The sequence below is a fragment of the Mesoplodon densirostris genome, chromosome 9 (assembly GCF_025265405.1).
Source record: "Mesoplodon densirostris isolate mMesDen1 chromosome 9, mMesDen1 primary haplotype, whole genome shotgun sequence".
In the NCBI taxonomy this organism is placed as follows: domain Eukaryota; kingdom Metazoa; phylum Chordata; class Mammalia; order Artiodactyla; family Ziphiidae; genus Mesoplodon; species Mesoplodon densirostris.
Window position 1 is genome coordinate 8921992 of NC_082669.1, and position 12536 is coordinate 8934527.

Here is a 12536-nt window from a genome sequence, read left to right on the forward strand (position 1 = left end):
TGAAAATACTCTGAGGACAATAATTCTGAGAATGACAGAGTTTTAGAAATATAAAAATTGTTTGAAAATTAATGTTTACTACATATGGTGCTAGTTTTGCTTATATAATTAGAAGGTACCTAGATATTTCCTTAGACCATTGGTATTCAAATTGGAATGTGCTACAGAAACCAGGGAGACTTGTTTAAACCGAGACTGCAGGGCTCCTACCCTAGAGTTTTAGATTCCGGGGTGGGGCCTGAGAACCTTCATTTCTGCCAAGCTCCAAGAGATGCAAATGCAGCTATTATGGGGACCAACACACTTTGAAAACCACTGACTTAGAATGACTTTAAGAATGGTAATTATTAATCCAAATTAATTAAAAGAAAATACATCTATATTATAGTTCTTTCTATATTCCCCTAAATTTATAATCTGTGAAATTCGGGTCAGACTTTTTGTAAATGATACAGAGTACCCAGTTCAAATTATTTAATTTTGCTAAAGGGTTGACTAAACATCTCTTTAATCCACATTTTTTGAAAAGCATCTTTTGTAAGAAAAAATGGTATGCTTTCATCTCATAACATATAATGTCATCCAGGGTTAGAGAAACTGTACATTTAAATCACTGAATTGTTATTTAGACACATGTAAGCATAATCTAGTAAAAGGATAACAAAAATAGAAAACAATTCTGGGTACCATTCCCTATACAAATAAGTTAGGAAAGCCTTTAGCCTTGGGGGCCTCAGTTTCCTTAAAATTAAAATGGAATGTTTGATCTGGACAAACTCTGACAGCCTTTCCAGCTCCAGAAGGAACGTCAATTCCTTCCCGTGTCCCAGGAAGCCGGCCCATCTCTCCTTGGCAAAGACAGTAACTGAATCAGAGGAACTGCCCAAAAGTCTGCAGAGAAGAATGACCTTTCAGTGTGATCACTCTTAATTAACAAAGAGTTTCAAAACAGAAAATGAAGGAGAGAACGACACTGGCCGGCCTGCGTCTTCCAGCTCCTCTGCGGCCCACTCGCTCCTTTGATCTTTGAATCTTAATTATAACAAAAGACGAGGTTTTATTTCTCTGAACAGCGTCTTCTTCAGCGCTTAGACAGGCAGGTTCTGTGGGTGCTCACGACCGGTGGACGGATCAGAAGGTGGTGCAGTTTGTTGCTGCTCAGTTGCAAAATTTAACAAATATCTGAAAGAAATGATGAAAATGATTAACTTCGAGGCACACTCAACCCTTTGTTCTCAACGATTACAGGGAACATCTTCTCCAAGCCCTGCCCAACTTTTCCTAAGACTCATAACCATTCATTCATAGCACCCCTTCCTAAATCACCCTCAACAGGTAGGTCTTCTGAGGACCCAACTCCAGGAAAGACAAACATTTCTGGAAAATTAATAAATCGTCAGGAAATTCTTGATGCCTTAAGCACGGCTTTAGATTGACCTGTGATCTAATTTCACCTTCTGGGACTCAGGGAACCAAGCACTTTTCTTCCCAAAGTCAGCTCACTTTCAGTGGAGCCCCTTTAATTATTGGCGGGGGGCGGTGGGTAAGTGGGGATGGGAAGGCTGACAGTGCCTGATCTGCTTACCGAGCGACCAATGAAATTATGAGCAGATGGAAGCCCTGAATGTCGACTCTTTACCTTGAGTGGAGAGCACACAATAACTGGGGCCCCTCACACTCACCATCTTTAGCAGAATTTTGCAAACTCAAATGGTGATTAATAAAAGAAATGGTGACCTCAAGAAGTATAATCTGGCTCGTTTTTAAATCGGCTGGAGTAGGCCTCAAGAAAAACAACGTGGTGATGCCTTTGAGGTACCAGACCTGCTCCAGAGGGGTTTGCTTGGTGGAGTAATATTTGATACTCAGGAAGTTTGTTTTTTTTTTGTGGTACGCGGGCCTCTCATTGTTGTGGCCTCTCCCGTTGCGGAGCACAGGCTCTGGACGCACAGGCTCAGTGGTCATGGCTCAAGGGCCTAGCCGCTCCGCAGCATGTGGGATCTTCCCGGACCGGGGCATGAACCCATGTCCTCTGCGTCGGCAGGTGGGCTCTCAACCACTGCGCCACGAGGGAAGCCCTCAGGAATTTTTTATTGTCCTCCAGAACTGGCTAAGCACGTCCATCTTTTAGGCACATGGTATTCCAGTAAATTAAGGAGCTGCCCCTAAAAGCAAAAAAAAAAAAAAAAAAAGATAGGATCACAGGATTAGGAGTCTTAAGCAAAATTGACCACACTGTATTTAACTGCCAAATAAATTACCTTTTTGCAAACCACACCTTTAAATACTAACTGGGTGTAGGGGTCAGTTTTGTGAGTCTCCAGAGAATGGTCATGGGCTACAATTCACCACAAGGCATATTGATAAGAGGTTTCCCCCTGGGTGGGGTGGCCACTCTGCCCCTTTCTGCCCCCCCTCTCCTTGCCACAAGCCTGGGAAGCCCCCTCTAGGGGGAAGAAGACACCTATCGATGACTGACAAGAAGGAGGTATATGTGACATCACAGAGATGCACAGAGACACCTGAACCTCACACCGGTGCACCCGGCCGTCCCCACCATTAGGTGAGCAACTCCTGGTGAGATGTTTAACTGTTCTGAGCCTCATTTCCACGGGTGCACATGGAGATCCCAACAACGGGTTCATGGGGTAGTTTAGAGTGGTCCTTGAACCACTGTGACTTGGACAGCATGCTTCTCATGGGTAGGATTTTACCCAATGGTCGTGGATGAAATAGACACACAATGTGTAGCTCCTTTAAGGACTACAACCTATTAGAAGTTATGACAAACTGGAATCATGGGGTCATCCAAGAGAACTGCAGATGGCGCTTCTCAGATGTTTGTGTGTACAAGGATTGCCTGGTCCCCTTGGTAAAGTGCAGATTTAGGGTCAGTATGCTGGGGACTGAGATGCTGCAGCTCTCACCTGCTCCCAGGTGATGAAGACCTGCTGGCTCAGGGACCACACTTTGCATCAAGTGTGTAGAGGGTTGTGATCTCAAGCCCAGGGCCTTTCCTGTGAATTAATGTTGAAATCCCTGAACCTACAAACCCCACAGCAAATGCATGGGAGAAATTAACTTTTGTATCTTCCATCCTCAACAAAACAAACTGTGTGATGAAGTTGTTCCCACAGAAAAGGGAGGATGAGTAACCACCATCTGCTCTGGGTGACCCAACAAGGGGAAAAGCAGGCTTGTCATCCTTCAGTGAGGTCAGGTGAGATTCATCACCCCTGCTATTTTGGGGGGAGAGGTGTGGCCTGTACTTTGCAATGAGGCCAGAACAATAAGCGATATCTTTTGACAGCAAAGAATTAAAACAGGGAAAAGACAAGTACACTTATAAGATGTTTTTAGCTCAATACAAAGAAGTAATGTACAATATTAACACTACCTTAAACTGGATTCCTGGAAAAGAGAGCTTCAAGCAGTTGGAAACAGCGTTGTGTTGATTTGCTTCATTGCAGCGCCAAACCTTGACTGTATAACCATCACCAAACCTGGGAGTTGAATTCTAAAATTTAGGTTACTATTATATAGCCCTAAGATGGATAAACTCTAAGTCCATTTTCACAAGAAGGCAGAAAAAGAAAGTAACTATTCCAAATTGTTGGAAAATTTTGTGTTCTCAAAAATAGAATATTCAGGAAGTAATTATAACTCACTTATGCAGTTTGCTGTAATTCACTGACACAGAGACTGATTTATCTTTTCAAAAAATCAGCAAATTCTGGAATCAACACCTAGTCCATACAAGAGGGAGGGTGAAGTGTGAAAGCAAAGTACTGAGTTAAGAAGTCAGAGCTGGGCTGGAGACGGACCCTGAGAACATCCCAGCTTCAAGGGATGACAGCGTGGCTGGGAAGGATGGAAGGGAATAGGGGCTGCTTATGGGATGAAGCCAGGCATTCGTTTATCACAGAAAACAATTCTCCTAACTGTAATTAACCCTGTGGGCCCTGTGACTACAGGGGCCCCTCGGCCTGACATTGCAGAGTTGCGGGCGGTAGGTCTGCTGGGGTCTGAGCGACCACACCTGAGGTTACGTTCGTACCATACACAACCTCAAACAGTGACCTCCTAGAATGCATGGGGCTTCCCAAAACCATGAGTGTTGATTCTACTGCATACCCCAGATGCCCTGCATCTCAGTAAAAATCCATTGAGTGAAAGCAAATACACAAATATATCAAGATGTCAGCAATTTTTCATTGGTTTTCTTCACTGATATATGTACCCCAAGTACCTAGAACTAATAAATATTAGTTGAATGAATGAATGAATGGATGAAAAAAGGCATGCTCAGAGCCTTACAAGCACCTTCATTTACAAAGCATTGCTGGGGAGATGGTTACATTTAAGGAAGTTTTCTGTAAGTGAGGTTGACTAACACGTTTATGGGCAAAGCACTTTTCCGGTGAATCTACCTGGTGAAGAAGAGGCCAAAGGTAGCGTGGCCGCGCTTCAGAGACATGGATCAGCCTTGCGAGCACCCAGAGATCCTCATCCTGGTTCTGTGTCCCAGCCTCCTGCCCTGCTTTCAGATCCCCCGAGACCTGTGTGTGACTCCAACGGCCTCCCGCTATTTCGAGCTAACGGTCTCCAGGCCACTCAGGGCTGAGAGGTTGCTGAGGACAGGACATCGGTGAAAGCAGACGGGGACGCAGGTCTCCTGAGTTCGCTCTCGGGTCTCTCTGAGGCCAAACCCCGCCTAGGTCAGCACAGGACGTGTGTGTTCTGTCGCCCCGCCCGCTCCGGCCCCGTGTCAGACGCGGTGCTGTCGAAGTACAAGGGTCCCTGTTCCGTGTCCACGACAGCATCCCGGGCGGGTGCGCATTTAATATTCCCCACAGGGAAGAGCTGAAGCCCAGATCCTTGAATGGCCCCCACGGGGAGGGGTTGCTTCAGGAGCTGCTGCCCATCAGAGAGCTCGCAGCTGTCCTGGGGGGGTTGGACAGGCTGGAGGGGGACAGCTGAAGGATGGAGAGGTGCTCCTGGTCAGGTGGTGATGACGACCCTGGGGGCAAAGGTCAAAGCATCTAGACAGCCTGGGTGTGACCCAGCCCCCTCTCGCCAACCCGCGTCCTCACTCCAGACCTCTGACCCTAGGGAGTCAATTTTTCCCACCTCGGTTCCCTCATCTAGAAAATGGGATCATGAAACCAGTTCCCCAAGGAGGCTGTCAGAGAACCGAGCACGTGAACCCCTGTAGCTTAGGTGAGACAGTGCCTGGCACTGAGGAAGCAGGTGAATAAGTATGTAGTGAAACAAAGGTTCTGCCCAGGACGTGGCCAAAATGAAAGAGCCCTTTCTTTGGTGTGAAGATGCTCACAATTTATCTGGGGAAGTTAGACAAAGCAAATGAAAAATCAGAACACAGGTGGACCTAGAGGTTATCGTACTAAGTGAAGTAAGTCAGACAGAGAAAGACAAATATCATATGATATCGCTTATATGTGGAATCTAAAATATGACACAAATGAACCTATATATGAAACAGAAACAGACTCACAGACATAGAGAACAACCCCCGCTTGTGGTTGCCAAGCGGGGGTTGTTGGATGGAGTGGGAGTTTGGGATGAGCAAATGCAAACTATTACATACAGAATGGATAAGCAACAAGGTCCTACTGTAGAGCACAGGGAACTATATTCAATATCCTGTGATAAACCACAATGGAAAAGAATATGAAAATATATATATATATATATATATAATATATATATATATATAATATATATATGTATGTATAGCTGAATCACTGTGCTGTACAGCAGAAATTAACACAACATTGTAAAGCACCTAGACTTCAATAAAATAAACTTTAAAAATCAGGACAAACATTTGCCGCATTTGCTACATAAAAAATACAAGGGTGACAGGCAACACTGAGTAAGCAGAGATGTCTTTGCTCTTTCACGCACACCACGATCCAATTCACATTCGCAGGAATGGCAGCCCTCCAGGCGTATTTTCCTAATGCATTTTTAAAAATGCACACTAAATTCCAATAATTGTCTAACAAGTTCTCACTATAAGAATATATACAGACTGGACTTCCGGGTAAGATGGCGGAAGAGTAAGACGCGGAGATCACCTTCCTCCCCACAGATACACCAGAAATACAGCTACACGTGGAACAACTCCTACAGAACACCTACTGAACGCTGGCAGAAGACCCCAGACCTCCCAAAAGGCAAGAAACTCCCCACATACCTGGGTAGGGCAAAGCGGAGAGATTCCCACACAGAGGAGCGGTGCCGAGCGGCACTCACCAGCCCGAGAGGCTTGTCTGCTCCCCCGCTGGGGCGGGCGGCGCTGGAGCTGAGGCTCGGGCTTCAGTCAGAGCGCAGCGAGAGGACTGGGGCTGGTGGCGAGAACTCAGCCTGAAGGGGGCTAATGTGCCACAGCTAGCCGGGAGGGAGTCCGGGAAAACTCTGGAGCTGCCGAAGAGGCAGCAGACTTTTTCTTCCCTCTTGGTTTCCTGGTGCGCGAGGAGAGGGGATTAAGAGCGCCGCGTAAAGGAGCTCCAGAGACGGGCACGAGTCGCGGCTGAAAGCGCGGAGCCCAGAGACGGGCGTGGGACGCTGGGGCTGCTGCTGCCGCAGCCAAGAAGCCTGTGTGCGAGCGCAGGTCACTGTCCACACCGCCCTTCCAGGAGCCTGTGCAGCCTGCCACTGCCGGGGTCCCGGGATCCAGGGGCAGCTTCCCTGAGAGAACACACGGCGCGCCTCGGGCTGGTGCAACGTCACGCCGACCTCTCCTGCTGCAGGCTCGCCCCGCACTCCGTGCCCCTCCCTCCCGCCGTGCCTGAGTGAGCCAGAGCCCCCAAAGAGGCTGCTCCTTTAACCCTGTCCTGTCTGAGCGAAGAATAGACGCCCTCCGGCGACCTACACGCAGAGGCGGGGCCAAATCCAAAGCTGAGACCCAGGAGCTGTGAGAACAAAGAAGAGAAAGGGAAACCTCTCCCAGCAGCCTCAGAAGCAGCGGATTAAAGCTCCACAATCAACTTCATGTACCCTGCATCTGTGGAATACATGAATAGACAACAAATCATCCCAAATTGAGGAGCCAGGAGTCAGTGCTGTGCCTCTGAGGTGGGAGAGCCAACTTCAGGACACTGGTCCACAAGAGACCTCCCAGCTCCACACAATATCAAACGGTGAAAATCTTCCAGAGATCTCCATCTCAACAGCAGCACCCAGCTTCACTCAACGACCAGCAAGCTATAGTGCTGGACACCCTATGCCAAACAACTAGCAAGACAGGAACACAACGCCACCCATTAGCAGAGAGGTGGCCTAAAATCATAAAAAGTCCGCAGACACCCCAAAACACACCACCAAACGTGGACCTGCCCACCAGAAAGACAAGATCCAGCCTCATCCACCAGAACACAGGCAGTAGTCCCCTCCACCAAGAAGCCTACACAACCCACTAAAACAACCTTAGCCACTGGGGACACACACCAAAAACAACGGGAACTACGAACCTGCAGCCTGCAAAAAGGAGACCCCAAACACAGTAACATAAGCAAAATGAGAAGACAGAAAAACACACAGCAGGAGAAGGAGCAAGATAAAAACCCACCAGACCTAACAAATGAAGAGGTAATAGGCAGTCTACCTGAAAAAGAATTCACAATAATGATGGTAAAGATGATCCAAAATCTTGGAAATAGAATAGACAAAATGCAAGAAACAGTTAACAAGGACCTAGAAGAACTAAAGATGAATCAAGCATCGATTAAAAACACAATAAATGAAATAAAAAATACTCTAGATGGGATCAATAGCAGAATAACTGAGGCAGAAGAACGGATAAGTGAGGTGGAAGATAAAATAGTGGAAATAACTGCTGCACAGCAAAATAAAGAAAAAAGAATGAAAAGAACAGAGGACAGTCTCAGAGACCTCTGGGACAACATTAAACGCACCAACATTCGAATTATAGGGGTTCCAGAAGAAGAAGAGAAAAAGAAAGGGACTGAGAAAATATTTGAAGAGATTATAGTTGAAAACTTCCCTAATATGGGAAAGGAAATAGTTAATCAAGTCCAGGAGGCACAGAGAGTCTCATACAGAATAAATCCAAGGAGAAATACACCAAGACACATATTAATCAAACTGTCAAAAATTAAACACAAAGAAATCATATTAAAAGCAGCAAGGCAAAAACAACAAATAACACACAAGGGACTCCCCATCAGGATAACAGCTGATCTCTCAGCAGAAACTCTACAAGCCAGAAGGGAGTGGCAGGACATACTTAAAGTGATGAAGGAGAAAAACCTGCAACCAAGATTACTCTACCCAGCAAGGATCTCATTCAGATTTAATGGAGAAATTAAAACGTTTACAGACAAGCAAAAGCTGAGAGAATTCAGCACCACCAAACCAGCTTTACAACAAATGCTAAAGGAACTTCTCTAGGCAAGAAACACAACAGAAGGAAAAGAACTACAATAACGAACCCAAAACAATTAAGAAAATGGGAATAGGAACATACATATCAATAATTACCTTAAATGTAAATGGACTAAATGCTCCCACCAAAAGACACAGACTGGCTGAATGGATACAAAAACAAGACCCATATATATGCTGTCTACAAGAGACCCACTTCAGACCTAGAGATACATACAGACTGAAAGTAAGGGGATGGAAAAAGATATTCCATGCAAATGGAAACCAAAAGAAAGCTGGAGTAGCAATTCTCATATCAGACAAAATAGACTTTAAAATAAAGACTACTAGAAGAGACAAAGAAGGACACTACATAATGATCAAGGGATCGATCCAAGAAGAAGATATAACAATTGTAAATATTTATGCACCAAACATAGGAGCACCCCAATACATAAGGGAAATATTAACAGCTATAAAAGGAGAAATCGACAGTAACACACTCATAGTAGGGGACTTTAACACCCCACTTTCACCAATGGACAGGTCATCCAAAATGAAAATAAATAAGGAAACACAAGCTTTAAATGATACATTAAACAAGATGGACTTAATTGATATTTATAGGACATTCCATCCAAAAACAACAGAATACACATTTTTCTCAAGTGCTCATGGAACATTCTCCAGGATAGATCATATCTTGGGTCACAAATCAAGCCTTGGTAAATTTAAGAAAATTGAAATTGTATCAAGTATCTTTTCTGACCACAATGCTATGAGACTAGATATCAATTAGAGGAAAAGAGCTGTAAAGCATACAAACACATGGAGGCTAAACAATACACTACTCAATAACGAAGTGATCACTGAAGAAATCAAAGAGGAAATTAAAAAATACCTAGAAACAAATGACAATGGAGACACGATGACCCAAAACCTATGGGATGCAGCAAAAGCAGTTCTAAGAGGGAAGTATATGGCAATACAATCCCACCTTAAGAAACAGGAAACATCTCGAATAAACAACCTAACCTTGCACCTAAAGCAATTAGAGAAAGAAGAACAAAAACATCCCAAAGTTAGCAGAAGGAAAGAAATCATAAAAATCAGATCAGAAATAAATGAAAAAGAAATGAAGGAAACGATAGCAAAGATCAATAAAACTAAAAGCTGGTTCTTTGAGAAGATAAACAAAATTGATAAACCATTGGCCAGACTCATCAAGAAAAAAAGGGAGAAGACTCAAATCAATAGAATTAGAAATGAAAAAGGAGAAGTAACAACTGACACTGCAGAAATACAAAAGATCATGAGAGATTACTATAAGCAACTCTATGCCAATAAAATGGACAACCTGGAAGAAATGGACAAATTCTTAGAAATGCACAACCTGCCAAGACTGAATCAGGAAGAAATAGAAAATATGAACAGACCAATCACAAGCACTGAAATTGAAACTGTGATAAAAAATCTTCCGACAAACAAAAGCCCAGGACCAGGTGGCTTCACAGGGGAATTCTATCAAGCATTTAGAGAAGAGCTAACACCTATCCTTCTGAAACTCTTCCAAAATATAGCAGAGGGAGAAACACTCCTAAACTCATTCTATGAGGCCACCATCACCTTGATACCAAAACCAGACAAGGATGTCACAAAGAAAGAAAACTACAGGCCAATATCACTGATGAACATAGATGCAAAAATCCTCAACAAAATACTAGCAAAGAGAATCCAACAGCACATTAAAAGGATCATACACCATGATCAAGTGGGGTTTATTCCAGGAATGCAAGGATTCTTCAATATACGCAAATCAATCAACGTGATACACCATATTAACAAGTTGAAGGAGAAAAACCATATGATCATCTCAATAGATGCAGAGAAAGCTTTTGACAAAATTCAACACCCATTTATGATAAAAACCCTGCAGAAAGTAGGCATAGAGGGAACTTTCCTCAACATAATAAAGGCCATATATGACAAACCCACAGCCAGCATCGTCCTCAATGGTGAAAAACTGAAAGCATTTCCACTAAGATCAGGAACAAGACAAGGTTGCCCACTCTCACCACTCTTATTCAACCTAGTTTTGGAAGTTTTAGCCACAGCAATCAGAGAAGAAAAGGAAATAAAAGGAATCCAAATGGGAAAAGAAGAAGTAAAGCTGTCACTGTTTGCAGATGACATGATACTATACATAGAGAATCCTAAAGATGCTACCAGAAAACTACTAGAGCTAATCAATGAATTTGGTAAAGTTGCAAGATACAAAATTAATGCACAGAAATCTCTGGCATTCCTATATACTAATGATGAAAAATCTGAAAGTGAAATCAAGGAAACACTCCCATTTACCATTGCAACAAAAAGAATAAAATATCTAGGAATAAACCTACCTAAGGAGACAAAAGACCTGTATGCAGAAAATTATAAGACACTGATGAAAGAAATTAAAGATGATACAAATAGATGGAGAGATGTACCATGTTCTTGGATTGGAAGAATCAACATTGTGAAAATGACTCTACTACCCAAAGCAATCTACAGATTCAATGCAATCCCTATCAAACTACCAATGGCATTTTTCACAGAACTAGAACAAAAAATTTCACAATTTGTATGGAAACACAAAAGACCCCGAATAGCCAAAGCAATCTTGAGAACGAAAAATGGAGCTGGAGGAATCAGGCTCCCTGACTTCAGACTATACTACAAAGCTACAGTAATCAAGACAGTATGGTACTGGCACAAAAACAGAAATATAGATCAATGGAACAGGATAGAAAGCCCAGAGATAAACCCACGGACATATGGTCACCTTATCTTTGATAAAGGAGGCAGGAATGTACAGTGGAGAAAGGACAGTCTCTTCAATAAGTGGTGCTGGGAAAACTGGACAGGGACATGTAAAAGTATGAGATTAGATCACACCCTAACACCATACACAAAAATAAGCTCAAAATGGATTAAAGACCTAAATGTAAGGCCAGACACTATCAAACTCCTAGAGGAAAACATAGGCAGAACACTCTATGACATAAATCACAGCAAGATCTTTTTTGACCCACCTCCTAGAGAAATGGAAATAAAGACAAAAATAAACACATGGGACCTAATGAAACTTCAAAGCTTTTGCACAGCAAAGGAAACCATAAACAAGACAAAAAGACAACCCTCAGAATGGGAGAAAATATTTGCAAATGAAGCAACTGACAAAGGATTAATCTCCAAAATTTATAAGCAGCTCATGCAGCTCAATAGCAAAAAAAACAAACAACCCAATCCAAAAATGGGCAGAAGACCTAAATAGACATTTCTCCACAGAAGATATACAGACTGCCAACAAACACATGAAAGGATGCTCAACATCTTTACTCATTAGAGAAATGCAAATCAAAACTACAATGAGATATCATCTCACACCAGTCAGAATGGCCATCATCAAAAAATCTAGAAACAATAAATGCTGGAGAGGGTGCGGAAAAAAGGGAACACTCTTGCACTGCTGGTGGGAATGTGAATTGGTACAGCCACTATGGAGAACGGTATGGAGGTTCCTTAAAAAACTAAAAATAGAACTACCATATGACCCAGCAATCCCACTACTGGGCATATACCCTGAGAAAACCATAATTCAAAAAGAGACATGTACCAAAATGTTCATAGCAGCCCTATTTACAATAGCCCGGAGATGGAAACAACCTAAGTGTCCATCATCGGATGAATGGGTAAAGAAGATGTGGCACATATATACAATGGAATATTACTCAGCCATAAAAAGAAATGAAATTGAGCTATTTGTAATGAGGTGGATGGACCTAGAGTCTGTCATACAGAGTGAAATAAGTCAGAAAGAGAAAGACAAATACTGTATGCTGACACATATATATGGAATTTAAGGGAAAAAAATGTCATGAAGAACATAGGGGTAAGACAGGAATAAAGACACAGACCTACTTGAGAATGGACTTGAGGATATGGGGAGGGGGAAGGGTAAGCTGTGACAAAGTGAAAGAGCGGCATGGACATATATACACTACCAAACGTAAGGTAGATAGCTAGTGGGAAGAAGCCGCATAGCACAGGGAGATCAGCTCGGTGCTTTGTGACCGCCTGGAGGG

General features: G+C 43.2%; 1 protein-coding gene across 1 annotated transcript in view; it reads right to left on the bottom strand.

Annotated features, from left to right (window-relative positions):
• Positions 1 to 1088: 1088 nt before the first annotated feature.
• Positions 1089 to 12536, bottom strand: part of ABCA13 (ATP binding cassette subfamily A member 13) — a 252433-nt gene continuing 240985 nt past the window's right edge. The window contains 4 exon segments of the mRNA XM_060108829.1: positions 1089 to 1182; positions 1820 to 1874; positions 2108 to 2165; positions 3398 to 3503. Of these exon segments, the coding sequence (XP_059964812.1) occupies positions 1089 to 1182; positions 1820 to 1874; positions 2108 to 2165; positions 3398 to 3503 (313 nt within the window).